Source organism: Sparus aurata, chromosome 23 (assembly GCF_900880675.1).
Source record: "Sparus aurata chromosome 23, fSpaAur1.1, whole genome shotgun sequence".
Lineage (NCBI taxonomy): Eukaryota > Metazoa > Chordata > Actinopteri > Spariformes > Sparidae > Sparus > Sparus aurata.
Window position 1 is genome coordinate 8,322,213 of NC_044209.1, and position 20,256 is coordinate 8,342,468.

The following is a 20,256-nucleotide window of genomic DNA, read 5'->3' on the forward strand; positions in this document are numbered from 1 at the left end:
CAAACTCACACTGCGGGAATGTTTTTGTACATATGAGTCACTTTATTTCATTAAAGTTGATAACAAAATGGCTTGTTCAGTCTGCAGCAATGATATTCTTCCTCTGAATATACATATAGTTTTTATAACAGTCGTAAAACTATTTCAAAATTACATCAATTTCAATTCCATAGATCTAAACCATTAAAATATGTCAATTTCCTGCAAAGGTAAAAAAAAAAAAAAAAAAAAAAAAGAAGAAAAAGACTAAAAAACTAAAAATATTCAACACATACACGGGTGCAGGGCTGAAAGGTCATATACGTTTTTTCTAGCTGACAGATTTTTCCTACAGGATACAGTATTATTAACTCAGGGTCATCAAACTGAAACTACAGAAATTGGTATGAAAAGGAATGACTTAACAGTTTCCAAGGTGTAATGGTAAAAAATAAATTCATAGATGATGCCCTCTGATGGTGGTAAAAATAAGAATTATTCAAAGAGACATAAAAAAAGAAACCCATTAGACATATACCATTATACTGTCCTTCATTCAAACACAAGTTGTGTCCTTTAAACAATAAGCAATAAGACCATAAATCAGCTGATTCACAAACATTCCTCTTGGAATCTGTAAAAAAAGAAAACCCTCAGTTCAAAAGGCAAAAACAACAACAAATGAAAATCATACCCCATAATCAATTCAAGCATAACGTAAACAGAAACAGGCTGAATTTAGTGAGATGGGGTCCAATTTATATTTGGCAACCACACGTATTTGAAGCAAATGGGTTTAGACACATTAAGTCTAGAACAGACACAACACAGTGCATTTGAAGCGAATTGTATATACTAAAATTAATTTATATTCCAAAGTACAGTTATGTAATTCTCAAGTTATCAAAAATGAGTTTCCCTTATCAGCTTCTTTTCTGGAGATGTCTTTTACCTCTCACACAATGCTAGATCTTCCAATTACAAATCACAGTAGGTGTACAGTGATTCAGACCTTTGTCAGAAACTGACTAACCACTTCAACTTTACATTTTTGTGAGCTGCTCTCTCTTTTGATCAACAGAGCACCTGGCTTTTTGTACTTCACTGTCATCGGAGTCTACAAGTCAAGCCACCCCTTGTGGACTGTGCGTATGCTCCATCCTCTCGGTCTCTGCTTTCCAAATGCACCGAGGTGCGGTGCTATAGCTCGGTGCGGGAACGGGAGATGCGAGGGCCTTTCCTGATTTCTTTCCTCTTCTCTTCTTTCCTCCTTCTCTTCTCCTCCTCCCTCAGGATCTTCTGGAAGGCCTCAGCAGTGTGAAGCACCTAAAGGAGACGAGAAAGGGCGAGAAAGAGAGAGATTCAAATCGAGGCCATGTGAGAGATAATGTTATTTTAACAACTTTTCATTTACAAAATTGTAAGATAAAACGTACAAAAAAAGAACAGATCTGTCTGTGTTACTACTGCGAGGGTGTATCTGGATGGAGGATTTTCAACCAACATTTATGCATCTTACTCACATCGTCTCTCTCCGTGCGGTATGGGTTTGTAAAGTCTGGGGCTTTCTCTGTTATTCCCAGCTCCTGTGACATCTGTGAGATGAGTGGAAAAGACAGATGACAAGAGAAGAGTGCAAGGGGGCATATTATCATTTCTTCAAATGAGATAAGGAACGAAAATGAGATACTGTCACATCGCTTACTCTACAGCTAAAAGGCAGTTAAATGCAATTTGGCAAGCAGTTGCAGACAAAATCGACATTTCCTCTCGAGTATCATATCTCATTTTTCTCACTTTCTCATGAAATAGAGAGGAAAGGATCAGAGACTAAGAGAGGGGTTACTGAGGTACAAGCGAGGGCTGGATGCACACTTTTAGGGCACTAGCTGCTGCAGCTTCAAATCTCAGAATTAATCCACAATATAATCCTCTTGGCACATTGCTAAAGTCACAGATTAATCCTGCAAGAGTTTAGTTCATTAACCCACACATTAAACGGGGAATACCATTTCATTGGCTCTGCTCTTTTAAGTTTTAAAAGGTCACAATACACCAAGGACAAATTCGATGGCAAATTACACAGTTTGAAGTGATGAGACACTGACACGGCAGCAGATTGCACTCAGATCTACTTATCTACTGTATAACCTGAACTAGGATGATTGTGTCATGTCCTTGCAGCAGTCACATTTAGACAACACTGTGTGCTTTAATGCACTGAACTGTTTTATTGCAGTGTTTTGTCAGGTTCTCACCTACTCGCCTGCAGAGATAAGGATTAATTTCACCATGTACTTATATTGAATTCTGCATCTAGACTTCACAATAGGGATATAACCATTTAATCCACTTATTTGGTTCATTCGATTTCTCTCCGCAAACTTTTATGCTGATCATTATATTTTAGTTTTCTCTCAGGATACATACAGACAACTGCTAAAAGAAACTAAACAGATACATTACTATTCTAAACTAATGCAGCCTTACAGGCAGGTACAGAGCTACCAGTTTTCACATTTGCAAGGCCTTTAACTTTTAGCCAGTGACCACATTACATTTTAAATGTGGTTCACATTTTAACAGCTTAATTGAAGCATCAACACTGCATCTCTGCTGAATGCAGATGTCAAATTAAATGCAGCCAGTCAAACAAGGCTTTTACAGTTGAAAGAAAGAATATGTTCTTTTTACACTTTTGCTGCAGAAGATTTCAGTGGTCTGCGAAAGCATAGGATAGTTGATTGTCTGGTCTTACAAGTGTGAGGACATGTTGGTGGGCACCTCCTGTGAAAACCCCCGTCTGGTTACAGAAATTCAGCCCCCAACGCAGCAGGCCGCCCCAGTCAGAGTTCCGGTCGTAGTAGTGGTGGACAATCCGAGGGAAACGCAATGCCACGTCGCCAAAAAATGCTGTATTCTCCACCACATGGGAATAAGCTGATGACAGAGGAAAGAAGGAAATGGTTAAAAAAATAAGACACGAGGACACAACAAGAACAATAAATGAAGCAGAGGGAAGAGTGCAGCAGACAGAAAAACATTCAAAGTGAAGGCTGATATTATTGGCACCTGCTGGCTCCCAAAGAGGATGAGGAGGAGAGTAAGAAAGACGGAAAGAGATGGAGCTCTTAGAAACAGCTACGGGTGCACAGGACAAACCAGCCAGAAGTGATGGAGACAGAATCAGAGAATGAAAGACATACCAGAGATGCTGCTAAATAAAAAGGCTTCTATACGTAGAGGGAGAGAAAAAGGTGCAAAAGTGAATCAGACCTTCTTTGATCTTATCGTCCATTGGGAAAGGGTCATCAGGCTGCATGTTGGCCGCAACCAGGATTTGTCTCGAGTCCTCCAACACCTTAAGATTGAAAAAGAAAAAACCTCAACACCCAGTTGTTTTTAATTTACCCAATGTGCTGTGGGGTTATTTTCATATCATATTATATTTTCACTGCTGAGATCAGGGATGCAATGAATCTGTGTAACAAGACTTCACAGATGAATCTGAGCAAACGAGAAAATCAGGTTTTGAAAAAAGAACTGGTTTGGATAACAAAGTTAAACTGGGGTCGCGTTACCGAAATACATATTTTCACTCTTACCTGTAGCGCTATTTGTCCATCTACATTGTTTTAGTGGGAGTTGTACAATTTTTGGAGATATCAACCATAGAGATGTGTGCCTTTTTACTTTATATAATGGAACTAAATTGCACTTGACTTGAGGTGCCAAAAAATACATTTGATAAACTCAACAGCAATGTCCCTTATCGGAAATCAGGACTCGGTTACGCGAGATAATCCACAGACCTTGTTGTGAGCAGTTTCATGTAGGAACCAGTTTCGTTCCACAAAACCACTCCCACGGACCGATCATTGCGCAGAAGGAAGCGTGCATCATCATAGACAAGGGGCTGGCTAACGTTACAGCTTAGCCGATATAGGTGAGTAATTCAACATCTTGAGCTTTCACAAGCATAAGCCCCTCATGCATAAGTCGGTGCAAGCTTCCTTTCTACAAAAAACTATTTTTTTGATGCTTTGAGCAGAAGGCAGACATCTCTAGGGCTGATATCACCAAAACTCTGCAACTCAGAATCAATCCAGACGGATAAGTACACTACAGGTAAGAGGAAAAACACACATTTAGATTTTGGGATGAACGGCCCCTTTAAAGTTGTGTCAAAAACAAACAACAGTCTTTTTCAAACTTCATTTTGTGGTTAGAAGACAGATAAATTGAAAACAAAAAGACAGACTGAGATTAGACTCAGTACAGCATCTTTGGTCCTTAGAGATACAAGTAGGAGCACTATTAAGGACTCTATCTCTCTTTCGCCTTCTCTCGCACACACAGCATCATAGAAATGCTGACAATGTATTTTAGCCACTGAAGGTTCACTATGCTAGTTGTCCTTGAGAGGCACTCAGATGCATAGATAACAATCCTCTGGGAAACTGAAGCATGCCGTAAAGCAAAGCTCCGAGCATACTGTGAGTGAATGGCACTCTGAGCAGCAGAGTCTGAATTAACATTCAAATGAATGCGAAGAAACATGCCGATGATTGTAATCGCCGGATTCAAAGCTTTTTGATTCTGTGCTGGGGTTGCCAACCTTCTTATCCTTCAATCTGCACAAAGCAGGGTTCAACTCTTTGTATGCCTTCCTGTATATTCTTTATTGGAAATGAATATTTTTACGAATATCAATCGTACAAAGTACAAATATGTTTTTTCTAAAATAGTTTTCCCCTTTTTGTGATGTGTTGAAACAGGGAAATACAACAGCAACTCCCTCTAACCCCCACCCAACCCAAACTCTCAGAGAGAAACAGGGAAGAGAATGAGTCAGAGTATGAAGGTTGAGCTCTTAGAAATAAATGTTGTTCTGGGTTTTTTTTTAATACCAGTGGTCTTGTCTATGTTTGATTTTGCTGCTGCCCACAGACTATGCACACGCACACGCGCGCACACACACACACACACACACACACACACACTCTCTACCTTGAAGAGTCCTTTCAGCATGATGTCTATGATCTTGTACTGCTGATTGATGTCGTTCAGCTCGACTAGATTCTTCAGCGCGTTCAGCTGATCTTTCCTCTTGGTCTCAAACAGCCGCTTGTCTGATAAGAGCGGCTCAGGAAGAAACACGCGCTCCACGTGGGGAAAACTCACATGAAGACGCTAACTCACACACCCAATCTGTCACATCAAAAAAAGGGCACAGAAATGTATTCATGAGCATGCACAAGTTCACACTCGAGTGACTCGCCTGTGCATTTGGCAGCGGCTCTGCACACTAAAACAGCAGAAGGATACAGATCTCCAGGTTGGAGTCGTGTCTCGGTCTGTGCGTGTCCGAGTCTGCAGAGCTGAGGGCGGCAGCGGCGAGGGCCAGGAACACTGCACACACACTCGGCATGGTCAGCAGGGGTCGGCAGAGAGGCGCGCTCCTGAACACAAGAGATGACAGACCACCACATGGGCATGTCACATTGTTAAACATCAAAATAATGGCACAGAGTTGTGCGAGTTTCCACTAGTTTAAGGCTAAAGATGGGAGACTGCACATTTCCTTGAAACATTATGATGGTCGAGCGGAACACATTTTCTTTTGATTTCATCTGAAAACACTGAGCTTTCACTGGAATAGTTTTCTTATTCATGCAGCCATTTTTCTTCTCCTAAAGCTGCTAGGAAGGCTCATTCTGTCTCTCCCACTTCCTCTATCTCTCTCTCCGTCTCTCCGGTGATACTTTTGGAGTCAGTGAAATGGAGACACATGCTGGGAAGAAGTGGTCAATAAGTAACACTTGAGGAAAGCGGGCATTTGAAGAGGGGCTCCTTATGTTCCTTTTTAAAAAGACACATTTGACGTCTGGTGCTTGTATAATCCCCAGAGGAACTTCTACAATCTCTATAGAATCTGTCCCTGCTCTTGCTTCTCTCATCCTGGTCTCTCTATCAAAGCAGTGGTCTACTTCTTTCAATTGTAACTTCCTTTCCCTCAGAGGCTTTTAATACATTTAAAAAAGGGAGGGGAATGAAGTGAGAAGACAAATAAACAGCTAAAAATAGGGTCTCATCAAATGAAAATTTGATGAAAGTCACATCTTTAAGAAAACACTGGCAGAAAACAGAAGTGACTGGAGGGAGAGAGAGGGAAATGTTGATGAAAAGCTACAAGACATAATTCACATAATTCATGCATAATTTAGCAAGGGCTCTATCAATGGTACTACCAGAGGGGTATGGGGCTGTGATGGGGGCACGCAGGGAGAGTCAGCTTGTGAGAGACTCGGGGAGAACAAGAGATGAGGGGAGGGGCGTTGAAGCTTTCGGAGGGTGGAGGACCCTGCGGGAAACAACAGCTTTCCTGGTGAATATTTCATCTAACTTTGCTAAGACACAGCAGTGAAACTGAAAGACGCACAGATAGGAGAGTGTGCGCGAGATAAAGGAGGGGTACGTGGCTTTGGAAGACGATAATGAGCACCAGGGACTTGATTTTTTTCACAGACAGAATTAATCTTTACAAGCCCGGCTGCCGATTTTTTTAATCTGAAGGACTAGGAAGTGAGAAAACGTCTCAGGGTGTGAATGTTAATTTAGACCAGATGAGCCCCTTTAAAGATCTCCCTCATATCAGAGGGGAAAAGCATAATGCTCCTAGGCGTACAGATGTACACATCCCTCTTCAGAGCGCTGATGACATGGACCAACAGCGATCATTTCATACTAAAACATATTCAGCTTTACCACAGCTTTGCTTCTGCGGCACATCCTGCTAAAAGAATGACAATGCTTTAAGAAATCGTGAGGTAGATCTCAAGATATTATTCCAGATCTGCGGAAGACTGCACTGACAAAGAAAACCTTCAAACTTCCCTCAGTTGTCTCAGCCACTTTGGCTTCAAGCGTTGGTCTCTGCAGACCGAAGTGTCTTATTCAAAAATAAAAACCATAGGACAACTTTTTTTCTCACAGAGTCAGCAGAAACAAGTGTTCCTGAAGACAGCTGAGTGAAGACAATGTTCGATCAAGGCCAATTTGTGCATTCTGAGAACATCTTTTGGGTAGCTTCCCAGCTCTCTGAGAAATGCCGCACTAAATATCCTTAAGTGCTGGTCGAAAGCCTCAATATTTCTAGATAACAGCCAAGGAAAGGGGGCCTTGTCTCTCCTGTGGCAGCAGCTCGTCGGGGTATTTGATGGTCCTGTGTGCTTCCGAGCAGTCAGCCATGTCGCTCTGACAGATATTTATGAGCAAAAAGGTTATCGCCACTGGCACAATTTAATGCAGTCAACACATACATCCTGGAGCTGTTAACGTTTCCATGCGATAGGGCAAAGTGCTGAGACTTTAAGAAGTAGTGCGAGAAGGACATTAAGAGCGGATAAATCATCGCTAATGTGGAATAGGCAGCACAGGAATGAGGGTCTAAATGCATCCATTAACTGTAAGCAGGCAACCCTGATTATACAGGCCCATCATTTTAAAACGACGTAGGAAAATCTACACTGACGTCTTGCGATCAGATTACATTTGGCCATGGCCTGGCCAAATGGGGGTGACCATGAAACACAACAACGTTAGTTGAGCTGCTTAGGGAGAAATGAGATCTTTGACAGACATTTAGATCCACTTGAGAGAGCACTAGGGGGGAGATCATCCCTCCTGCCCCCAGCTTTCTTACTTGAAGTGTGGAAACAGCCTGTACCATACACAGATCAGCCCAGCGCACAGAATGTAGACCATTAATACAACATTGCTGCTCTGCAAGATGTCCACTTTCACATTCCCTCCTGTTGAATCCTGGACTGGATGGCTTTCTCTCAACCCGACCCCACTGATGTTCTGTATCCACGGTGGGAAGGCCCCCTTCCCATTGGGTCTGTCAATGTGGCACTTATGTTGGATGAGGTGTGTTCGCCGCGGGGAGGTCTGAAGGCAGAGTAGTTCTTGTTGGAGCCGTGTAAACTCACGTAAATCTCTTGGCCAGAGGAGATTATTCCTCTCTGCCAACAACAATCTGCCATGGCAGAGAGGCTGAAGTATGATTTCTTGTGTGAGAGATCCAGGTTCCAGGTTTGTCAGATAAGTAGGCTGCCACATCTTATCATATTAGACCCCTGAAGATAGCTCCACTCTGCATTGGAATTCCCTGTGGTATAAAAACATGGTTTTGATATTCTTCCACGCACCAGCAACCTGCAATTTCTTTAATCCCGGTGGAAAAGAGCAAGAAAAAAATATCTTTAATCAACGGTGGGAAGCAGTCCACGCTGTAAACTAACCAACTCTGTGACATTCATTTCAAGAGGTAAAACTGGCCCTTGAGGTGTTAGTGACTCCTCAGAGGATGGAGCACACAAGATGCTTATCAGATAGCTGGATGTGCAGCAGGACTGGATCTAGATTCCCCTCAGGCTGGCAGCCTGCTGTGGGAGGTTTGAGGTTCAAGGACTGACACATCCTCTCTCGCTTTGCTTGTATCTTCCAGGCTCTCCTTTGGTTATCATTCATGCAGAGGCATGGCCACGGACATGCGTAATGGTGATGATGATGATGGCAGTCTGGATAAAGATTGTCAGATTGTCATGTGGACCATAAATTACACATTGCCTAATTGATTGCATGTACTCTACCTGACCCGCGTCCCCTTCAGCCGCGAGACTGTCTACAGCCAATAATGAGTCAATTTGCTCAATTTTCAGCCCATAATTAAGCGTTAACTATAAAACTGTGATGTAAGACCTCATCTACTGGTGATATAGAACAACTCCGCATTGTTACATCCCATTTATTCATATAAGGTCTCCTCAGGGGTGTGCTTTTTGGAATTAACCAAGTATTTGAAGTCGCTCCTCGACAAATCGATTCCGCTTGTCATCTCAGCTGTATATGCCCCGCCGCCGGATCCGTCAACCGGCGTCCAGCACCGGAGATCAAGACGATAAAGCGCTGGACACTGGAGCCACGAAACTCGCGTATCACTCACCGTGTTGTATCGAGAAACGGCGGCGCCACACGGCAGCGATTATCCGACAGCTTTTGCTCCAAAGTAGTCCAGTTTAACCTCTTTATCTCCACACAAGACGTCTGAGGTCAGCTCGGTGATGAGGGGGTGACGGGACAGTCAGTTTGTCCCGATCGATCCTCAGGTAACAGCAACGCGAAGGTGGAGGTGTTCATTTACATGCGGCTCTCGCTCCTCCACTCTGCCAGCGCCACGATCGCACCGGCTGGCTCGTCTTGGACAAATGACAGCCAGCGGGCGCTCAAACACGGAGGAGGAGGATGTTGTTTCCGCACGGAGGGCTTAAAGAGACACACCACCAGAGCACGGGCTGCGTTCCGTTTCCTTCATGTGCTTTCTCTGAGATAATGATGCTTCAGTGCTGACATTTTGCTAGCCACATTAAAACAAACACACATACAAGCAAACAATTCTATCTATCTATCTATCTATCTATCTATCTATCTATCTGAAAACAAAGGCGTTTGTTTTCACAATTAGAGTGACATTAAATCGACCACAAATACAATACCAATGTATAGCCTACATTGTTCATGTTCTGATGACAGCTTTAACTGGCCTAGGGTTACACTGCCTGATTTGTGGTGGAATATACATAGGTGTGCAGAGGATCCAATGGCACACTGTTAGCTAATCCAAGTTAATCGTGTTGAAAGGCTAATTGATCATTAGAAAACCTTTGTGTAATATATTATGTAAAACTGTAATGCTATTCAAGAAAGCAATAAAATCGGCCATCCTTGGGGTAGTATGGGTGGGTTTGATTATAGTCTCAAAGTGGCGGCAATGTGATGGCCTGGAGTTGCTTTGGTGCTGGTAAAGTGGGAGATTTGTACAGGGTTTTTTTTTTAAAGTTTTTTTTTGGCCTTTCATGGCTTTATTGATAGTACAGTTGAAGAGGTGACAGGAAACAGGGTGAGAGAGAGGGGGAGTGACACGTAGCAAAGGGACCCAGGCCGGGAGTCGAACCCGGGTCCACTGCAGCAAGGACAAAGCCTCTGCACATGGGACACCCGCTCTACCAACTGAGCTAAACGGCGCCCCAGATTTGTACAGGGTTAAACATATTTTGAGAAAGAAGGCTATCACCACTGTATGCAACAAAGCACAGCTCCAAACTATGCAAGAACTATTTAGGGGAAAAAATGCAACAAAAAAAAAAAAGATCACAGATTTTCTGCACATTTTTGCCACCAATGCTAACATCGCCCAAGCTTATACGTAACAGCTGCCTCCCCTGACCACCTCAAAGTCACTGTCAAACCCATTCTAACTGACACCTTTGGGAAGGTGCTGATGCTGAGGTTTGGGGATAAACATAACTGCTGTTCTTTCCAGGTCAAATACTTTCATATACATGAAACATAGTGATTTCTGCTTTTATATCATCAAATGTGTCCTTCACGCTTTTGTTCACAACAACTGGAACTCACAGGGATTCCAGAAAAACAACCAGTATTTTAATTTAACAGTAGCCTTTCTTTGCTTGAATTACAGAATTGTTACAGAGTCCATGGAGAAAACCAGATTATAATAATAATATTTTCTATTATAATATATTCTATTACTCCACAGTTTCATAACTCAACATGTAAACATAAAAACTGCAAGTAAGCATATGTGTCTGTAAGCATCAGAATGTAAACACAATTATAGGAATTAATGAAATGTCTCAATGACTGAACAAGAAACAAATAGCCAAATGGATGGCATAACAACATCAGCATAGTAGAATCAGTTTGCTGGAACATCAGCCAGCTTTCAATGTAAAGTCAGACAGGCAGATGGACACATCTCCAACATGACTGAAGGCGGTAGTTAAGGAATGATGAAGCAAAATGACGGAGTAGGTGTGTGCATGTGACATAGCTAGATATTGGAAGGGAATGATCCTAAAGGAAAACTATAATTAGGTTTCAATTAGGTTGATTTTACTGTGCATAAAATATTTCCAACTAGTATTTTTTGTATCAGTCTACTGCTTTGAATACAGTTGTTGGCATATTTATTTACCATTAGTGGGACATGACTGATTTTTATAACAGTAGCCAATAGAGCTGATATCAAACTGAACAGACATAGACTGAGTACATGAGAGTGTGTGGGTGGGTGAAAGGAAGGAGTGTGTGTGAGAGAGGGAGTCAATCAGCACCACAGATGTACTCGGCCCTTAAGTACCAACTCTGACTGAAATACAGTAACAACTCCATGTTATACAACGTGCTTTCAAAGAGATTAAGTGAGAAAGCACAACACAGGCATTCAATAAATAACCAGAAAGAAATCAATGAAGATTCTCTGCTAACATTTCAAGAGTGCATTCATATGTTGTAACTTTTATAACACTTGTCAGATACTTACAGAGGCATGTTTGAGGTTTCTGTGGGTTGTGAGCTGTAGCTGCTTTACAGGTGAGAGTGCATGCGCCTGCATAAGTATGTTAGTTTGTTTGTGTTTTGTGCAGTTTAGAGTGTGTTTCACTTTAGGTGAGGGATACAGAGCGTTGCAAGGCAGACTGGTACTGCAGCTCTCAGCTGATGCCTGTGGGCCGAGGGATTCTATCATACTTCTCACTCTCTGCATGTGATCCTCTGTGGGTGGCGACTGCAGGACAGTGCACTGGATCTGAGTGAACAAAAGAGGAACAAGCTTTTTATTTAGCCGATAAAAAGGGACAGAGACGTAGCAGGGGGAAGTGGCAGGATAAAGAGGAAGCGATGACAACAGAGAGGACAATAAAGAAATGAAGAGAACAGGAGAGGAAGAGAACAGGACATAAAGCCAATATCGGGACGAAAGGTTAATAGGCAGTAAAGTGGGAGATGAGAGGACAAAGCCTAAAGTATAAAAAAGAAATAAAACATATGAATCAGGGAAAATAATCTTATCATGTTTTTTTTCACTTTACAACTGATAACATTTTCTGAACACTATAGAAAATACATTTTAATCCACCTAAAAAAACAAACCGTGGGCGAGCTGACAAGAGGCAAATTGAGTTTAAGTTACATCATACAGGAGGGAGCAGAGGGAGACACACGCACGCACGCACGCACGCACGCACGCACACACGCACGCACGCACACACGCACACACACCTGGGATTTGCAGAGTGCTAAATAAGTCAGCAAGACATGAATCTCTTCTACCCCCCAAAACAAAACAATTTATTTCAGCAGACTGAGGCAGCTGCAATAGATACAAATGTGTACAAAGGCTGTGTGTACAGGGAATTGAAAATCTTGTAAAAAACATTCACAATCATGAGAAAACACTTCGACACTTCCAAACTATATCATAGTTCATCTCGAGCAGCTGTGAGCAGTCTGAACAGAAATGCAGACTTAGAAAACAAGGATTACTATTCAATCTTGCTCATGAGGAACCACCAAGTACCAATACAGAGCTGCAGCTGATGAGCTCCCCTGCAGGAGTCAGAGGTTCAGAGACAACTAAAGGTCCCTTCAGTGTACGTGAGTGAATCCAGAGTTACTTAATCACCATCACTCACTCTGATCCTCACATCCTGTCTAAAGAGCAGATGGCTGCACATTTAAGTTGGTGTCCAACATTCAACATGCATCTACATAACATAATAATTATAAAGTCCTGTGCATCAGTTAAGACGGAAAAGGCAACAGAATATGTCAAATTGTGACACAACACAGAAGAATTACAGCCATATCAACATCATACTGTTGTGAGCTGCAGCAGCATAAGTATTATTATTAAAGAACCAAGATCCTTAATTATTAGCATCTTCTTCATGATCAAAGGGATCATCATTCTCGGCATTACTGGAGTAGGCAACTATGTTGAAGGCTGAAGGGATGAAAGACTCCTTGTACCTTTTTGTCTGGACTGGTGTGGATTACCTGAGTGTGACAGCAGGTTCAGACAGAATGTATAATGTCTACTTCAGTTCCTCAGGGCTGTGAATATCTGTCAGAGAAATCAGCTCAGCATACTACTCTGACAAGAACACATTTTTTTTTGTTGAAACTAACAAGGCTGCACCAGAAGATATGATAATGGTCGCATATTTTTCTCATATAAAAGTTAATCCTTTTATTTTGGGTGTTCTCTAGAAAATATTTACATGGTTTAATGTTCGAAAAAGAAACATTACCTTCTGCTGTCCATTGTTGCAGCGTATCTATTTGCCCTCTGTCTGAATGTTCCATTTTAGTGCCCGTCTCTTTAAGACCCCCACCATGTCTCCACAGCTGCTCTGCTGGTATTTTAAAACCATACCTGTGCTGGGGGCACAACTGGGGGTGGCGAGTGTATAGTTGTGACATCACAACCTTATGGAAGTCTTGACGGCTCGTTTAAAGTCACAGAATCTGAATATTTCTGATTCACAGTATTCATTTACCACCTAGACCTGCTTTATAATTTAAAGAGATGGAAATCTTACTTTCTACAATATTAAAAAAACAACTAGAACAACTGACTATATATGGCTGGTAGAAACAAATAAAACAGGACTTTAATAATTTCCCAAAGAGAGAAAATGAATTGCTGGATCTTCACACACAACAAGTGAGTGCGGCACTCAAAGTTAAAGCTGTTTCTATTTGGCAACAGTTCCTATCAAGGGACTCTAGAGGATGGTATTTTGAGGAACAGGCGGGTGAGGGAAAGGGCAGAATAAAAAGAGTGTTTGAACACCGTGCAGTAATTGAAAAGAGCAAAAGGGGAAACAGAGTTGAATGAAGTGGAGTTAGTGGGGTGATAACTATTTGGAGGGCAACAAAGGAGAGAGGAACCAGAGAAATAGGTTGGAAAACAGAATAGACTTGGAAGTGAAAGGCATATGGAAGAATAAAACAGATATGGGTAACAGAGTCTGGGGGGAGTTGTAAGGAGTCTGCAAGTATTAGAAATTATGAAAAAAGACTCCCCCCTATGATAAGCTCTGATCTGACAAACTACCTAAGTATGCAGTGCTGGCCAGAGCCTCCCCTTGCTTCCCCTTAATACCACTAGATCATACAGTTATACATATATAGTTAGTGACAGGAAGATAAGCATTTGCAAATGTATAAAGAATCTGAATGGAAGACTGGAAATAACCAGGGGCTAAAGCTTCAAGGTCATATTTGTCTTGAATTGCTTGTGAGGACCCTCAATAACATATTGCATTCATTAGCCCCATCAATAATGGAACAGTGATTGGTTGGGGTTTGGCACAAAGTATCTTTCACCATCACCGATTGGTTAGTCACCACCCCAGGGGAGATGGGATAACAATGGCAGAGTCAACAACACAAGCAGAACATAATGCTGCATGCGACTTGCCTGACGACCCCCCGCTGCGTAAAGACACTTTTGACGGTTGGAGATAAGAAAGGTAACGAGTAATGTAACTAGTAATGTAACTAATTACTTTCTTCAGGGAGTAATTATGTAATGTAAGGCATTACTATTTTTGAGAGTAATGTGTAATGTGTAATATACTTTTTTGAGTAACGAGCCCCAACACTGCTGACAAATGTGCACAGAGAACTTCCTTATAAACTCAGAGATTTCAGTTCAGTCCACAGGCAGATCAACAAAATGTATTGAACCTTGTTGCCCCTGAAGTGCCTTGACATCTTCAGAAACACAGAGATACATACAGAGTGCCCATGGTCACGCACACAAAGACACATAGGAACACACACACACACGCAGGCGCGCGCCAACAGAGTTCATGATTCCCTGGCACACACTGCACTGGGGGCTGCAGCGTGTGCCATCATTCTGTCACTGCTCTGATTCTGAGCTACTTTCAGTATGAATGTGCTGAATGTGTCTCTTGTCCTACATAAGATGCCAAATTCGAGCTAAGCAATCTGATGTGGCTGCTATTCCTTCTATGTTTCATAAGTCTTGAAGCAAACCAAGATGGGCTTTATGCATTTGCTGCAAAGCTAACAAGGGTAATGTCAAAGACTTCATGGTTCATCATGTTTGACATATGTCGATGTTCACAGAGAGTAAATGTATTTGAAGCGACACCATCTCTTCTCTGGGGACACGTGTGTGTGATCTGATGAGTGATATAAAATGTACAACAAGCCTGTACCAGGAATGTGATCTGTTCAACTGAGCAGAGTAGTAGAAGTAGTAGTTGAGACAAGTTTTTTCTTTTCATCACTTACTCGGTTTAATTCACTTTCATGATCTGTGCAACTAATAATTAATTTACATTTTCTACATCTCTCACCAACACTTCTTGTGATTGCAGTTTTGGTGTGGCATAACACTTTTCTGAATAATATGTTTGTTAAACTACAGTATGCAAACCCTGAGGGCTCTATTTTGGTGGCTGAGGAAACAGCAGCCCAGGAATAAGATGCTAATTTCAGAGTCACTTTTTAAGGAAAGTTGATTTGATGTTTCCGTCATTAAGATGAAAGTTAATCTGTGATGGACATGCACACCAACTACCGAAGAGTTTCATTAATCATTCACCAGTCACCATGGAAACCGACTTTTTTACATCCATGGCTAGTAGTGCTTATTTCCAATATCAGCGATGAAAGGCTGAGTAGGACTCAGAGACAGGGTCCACATCATTTGTATTTGCAGGAGATTGTGTGCAATCATCTTCAAACAAATGGCCGGCGGCAACGAAGTGTCTACGGAGAGCTGAACAGATATCGTTGTGACTTAAAATTTAAGCTTTACAGTCATGAGCCTCAATACCAAGAGGGAAAGAGGCAGTGACTTTAATCTTGTAGAATTTGACTGGCTTCCAGAGTTTAGACAGTGAGTTCAAATAGTATCCTGACTTGACAGGCCTCACTGTGGTTATACATTTATTCCTTGAATGCCTAAATGCTAACCAGTCGGTTGTGTCCTGACTTGTGCTGCTTGTCTTAAGGAGTGGTAATTTATTCAACTTTGTATTTAAAAACTTTTGATCAGTGATCACAGGTCCCAGAGTCATAATTGACTAGAGCAAATTGAAAAGATACCAAAAAGTAAATCCCGCAGTAGAAATGATAAAATTTAGGTTTTTGATATATTTATCAAAAATATCAAAATGTTATCATTTTTACTGCAGGATTTACTTTTTGGAATCTTTTCAATTTGCTCTGCTATGTTCAGAAACTAGCTGAAATTGTGGAGCAGAGGATATGGTCTAAGTTAAAAGCTAATGTTTTCTCATGAAAATATTTCTCCCTCTGTATAATGGTGGCCCAAGAGCACAACAGTATCCAATCTGCCCAACATGTAACTAATTGAGTCAACTGAGGTTTATGGACCCAAAACAAGGTGCAGTAATTGGCCCAGACCCAACTGAAATGTGTGTCTGTGTCAATAGGGTTGTAAATGAGGATTTTAAATTCAGCTGCTACTTTCTGCGGCCAGATTCAGATCATTACTGCCAGCTTGACCCATGATTCTGGACACCGAAGAGTATTAACTACTACCAGCTGGGGTTGAGTTAGGGCTGAGTTAATGCCAATGACAAGCCCTACGAGAGAGCAGTAACTCGTTGCTTTGTTTCGATTAGGATGCCTGACCAATAATAATTCTTCCATTCTTGTAATGATACCATTGCAAGATGGAGGAGGGCTGATGAGTAGCCAAAGTGCTAGGCAGTCCCTGGCAGGTGCCAAACAGGCAAGATAACATGTGTTTGCAGAGGCAGAGGAATCCACTCCAGACAACAGGCATAGGCTAGGCCTGGGATCCAGGAGCCACACCTGAGCTTCTCCACCTCTCAAACCTAACTGGTGACCTCTGAAGTACAACGCTGTTCTGGAGCCCTTACTCGACCCTTTATGTAAATTCAATCCACACCCTCATATCAAATTTGCATTTTGCCACCACAGTGCTGCTGTGCAAAATGTGTCATGCTTTACAGACAATAAAATACAAATTTGAATTTAATATAGCCACTGCATGAACCCACCTGATACTAATGAATTATTAATTTTTGAGTTCACTCATTCAAATCATGATACAAATAAAGATAGATAGTATGTAGCATCTTAGTGTTGTAAGAATACACACAATGTTTTCAAAGTGTGTCCCACATTATTCTATCTGTGTGAGTGTAGATGTGCGTTCAGTACCTCTGTAAGAAGCAGCCTGAGGGCCTGTGCTGCTTCCTTGCTGAGCTCCTTCAGCCCTTTCCTCTCCACAGCCTCCATCACCTGGAGAAGGTCAGGCTCCCACACCACAGCGTTACTGCCATGCTTCAGGAGCTGCGGAGAACACAAACACAGAAACAAAGACAGATGTACACGTAAAAATGCAGAATCATGTACAGGTGAGGTCATTAACAAACGCAGTGTGAGGAGAGTGAGAAGTAAGGAAGAGGAAATACACATAAGGAGACACATAATCATAAAGCATCAAGGATCAAGGCAACAATAAAAATCTTAATGCTTTTGAAGTGATTTGATTTTGTGGTTTACGTAGGAGTGGATAAAATCTACCAACATTTCGTCACAATTTTTTCCCAATGGGTTGTGACCAATAGCTCCTCCTTAGTTTTCGAATAATAAATGAAAAGCAAGTGTTTCGAATCTCAGTTCACAACAAAAAACAGAGTAATTGTGTTTCTTTCATTTCCATGTGTTGTTCTATGTCAGCCTGTTAACGCTGTACTGTGTTCACCATCATTACCCATGTAATCCAAATTCTTATACTACTTCAATGTTTTCATTACCTTCATTAACTTTTGATACTTAAAACTGAATATTTATTACTGCTCAGAACCATGCCCAAGACATTTTACTTGATGTGAGTTGTCTGTGTGTGTGCATACGTAAAGCCTCTCACAAGTGTGATGACTCTGAGAATGGCAGGGTGCAGGAGGAAGCTCTCTCCTGAGCTGAGCAGGCAGTGGAGGAGGAATCGACTCCATCGCTGACACACCATGTACTTTGCTAACACACACACACGCGCGCGTACACACACACACGCATGCACACACACACACACACACACATAGAAAACAAACCCAAGTGGGATAAAAAAGACAACACAGGATGCCAAACTTAGACCAATTCCCCCTTTTTTTTGCTCTATTCTTCCTGGTACAGTTTCTGAAAATCGTTTATGTCTGAAAACTTGTCAAAAGTTACAACCTCAGGACATACAGCAGGAATGTATAAGACAAAACAAACACACCTGCTACACTTTTAAAGATAATATGAGAAAGAATACTAACACTATGCTCATTCCCAAACTGTATCTCTGTCTGATACCTGTGGTGGGACTCTTCCTCTGAAGGAAGCCCAGCAGGGAGCTCAGACAGTTGACTGAGGCTCTCAGCAACAGCTCGTGCTTCTGGGGAGAAAGAGACACAGTGGAATGAAACTTGAGAGATAAGTTGAGTATACAATAAAAAGCACTGAAGGAAAGAACATCTTCTAGCTCCAAAATGTAATCACTGCAAATCATAAGCTCTGACTTTGGCAAAATTGGACATAAATGCCACAACAATTAAACAAGAAACCAACACGGACACACTCACACACACGCTCATAAATGGACAAAGATGCAGCCAGAAACAAAAGAGAGAACAAGGGAACAAGGGAGAGAGAGTGACTGAGTGAGGTTTTAATAATGCATGTCTCTCCAACAGTGGCAGTGCTAGCAGTGAGCACTATGTAGTGTCCAAAAATACTGAAGTAGGCCAGGCGGGTATATAGATGACAGTGGAGAGGTACACCCTAATCCTGAGGCAGAGAGACGAATGGAGAAGAAAGGAGGATGAGTGGGAGGGGATGAGAGGGCAACGGAGGTGAAGTGGGTGTGGGTAAGAGAAAGGACAGATAAGAAGAGGGCACATGAGGAGACAGGGATGAAAGGAGGGGTTGACATGAGAGCAAAGAACATGAGCGACAGAAAGTGAGGAGAAAGAGGGAAGAGTAGAGGAGAGTCAAAAAGTGGGCAGAAAGGAGGAAGCAAGTATAGGATAGGATAGGAGAGAAGAGGAGAGGAGAGGAGAGGAGAGGAGAGGAGAGGAGAGGAGAGAGACTATGGAGCTGCAGTTTTTCTCACTGCCACCAAGCCGGTGCATCAAGGGGAAAAGAGAGCAAACAAGAGGAGAGAGGAGGGAACTGTTACTCATATCAGCTGCTGAACAGCAGACTACAGAGCACTGAACCATAGAGCTGAGGCTCAGTTCAGCACTACAGTCTTTTACGCCGAGAAGAAATGCCAATGGTGTGGAACCGGAGGCTGGCATGCTGCACCACAGGCACCGGATAAAAGAGAAATACGATGAAACCCAATTATCACATAATTTGCATATTTCATCCAGATTAGACTGTCATATAAATATCTATTTTCCAAATATGTTAATGACTTTGTTTACTCATTATGATGGAACCTTGAATATTTAAAGTGGGAATTGCTAAGGTTTCTAAGTTATTATATCATTAATATAACCAAAAGGTTTAGTAATGGCCAGTGCACTGGAAGAACTGCATTTTGCATGCAAATGAGTATCAAAATGAGCCCAGTGGCATTACACCTCATTAGCAGGAGCTTTTCCAGGTTATTTGCTTACCCCACTTAAATACATAAGGTTTCCCAGCAACATCTCTCAACAACCTTGACACCTTTCCTCTGGTTTGAACATCATTTTGAGTACTTCTCACCGATGGTGTTAACGGTGACAGCACACTGATAGTTAAACACATCACTGGATGTTTTTTCTGTCCTTAACACATTTCTCTTGGCAGTAATGTTTTAATGGTGATCAGTAAGCTATAACCCATGTGCATGTGGATGACTCCTGAGTATATGCAGGTTCAAGAATTCCTGGTTAATCTTAACTACATATTTTACTGATACAAGTGTAAATTCAAAGCAATGGTCTAAACCTTTTGTCAAGTGGATTATTCTCATCAGAATCAAACCAACACTAGTAGAATAAAAGACTATCTAATACAACTGACAGGTTAGACATTAATGTGTGTGGGAACAATTCATACCCAAATACAAACTCAATGTGCCAAGACAAGGACAGAGTGATCTTCACCAGGATTGTAAGAAAAAATGGATGTGGCTCTTCTACAAGTTGGATATTTGTTTTGACTGCTTGAACCTCAGATTCAATATCTAAATGTTTCACTATAAACCTTTTGGTATTCATTAGGATCTTGAATTAGGTCAGAATTTTCTCATTCCGTGCTACAGTATGGTTATGACAATCTAAAAAATACCACTCATACTTGAGGTACTCCTAACTTCTGCAAAGCTTCGTTATA

General features: G+C 41.7%; 2 protein-coding genes across 5 annotated transcripts in view; both read right to left on the reverse strand.

Moving 5' to 3' along the window:
* Window positions 1–19: 19 nt before the first annotated feature.
* ccdc134 (coiled-coil domain containing 134) lies at window positions 20–9,281 on the reverse strand. The gene is made up of 7 exons (XM_030408999.1): window positions 8,990–9,281; window positions 5,308–5,441; window positions 4,990–5,111; window positions 3,256–3,340; window positions 2,738–2,919; window positions 1,503–1,574; window positions 20–1,305 (listed from the first exon to the last, which is right to left on the reverse strand). The coding sequence occupies exons 2-7, from the start codon at window positions 5,408–5,410 to the stop codon at window positions 1,180–1,182; spliced, it is 690 nt and encodes a 229-aa protein (XP_030264859.1). The 5' UTR covers window positions 5,411–5,441; window positions 8,990–9,281; the 3' UTR covers window positions 20–1,179.
* A 1,110-nt stretch (window positions 9,282–10,391) lies between these two features.
* The window catches only part of mei1 (meiotic double-stranded break formation protein 1), a 53,979-nt gene continuing 44,114 nt past the window's right edge, over window positions 10,392–20,256 (reverse strand). For all 4 annotated transcript variants that reach the window (XM_030406716.1, XM_030406717.1, XM_030406715.1 and 1 more), the window contains 5 exons: window positions 18,244–18,325; window positions 17,816–17,922; window positions 17,104–17,235; window positions 11,526–11,653; window positions 10,392–10,833 (listed from right to left, as the gene is read on the reverse strand). In XM_030406716.1, coding sequence (XP_030262576.1) covers window positions 10,779–10,833; window positions 11,526–11,653; window positions 17,104–17,235; window positions 17,816–17,922; window positions 18,244–18,325 — 504 coding nt within the window. In that variant the 3' untranslated portion in view covers window positions 10,392–10,778. The remainder of the gene's footprint in view (window positions 10,834–11,525; window positions 11,654–17,103; window positions 17,236–17,815; window positions 17,923–18,243; window positions 18,326–20,256) is intronic.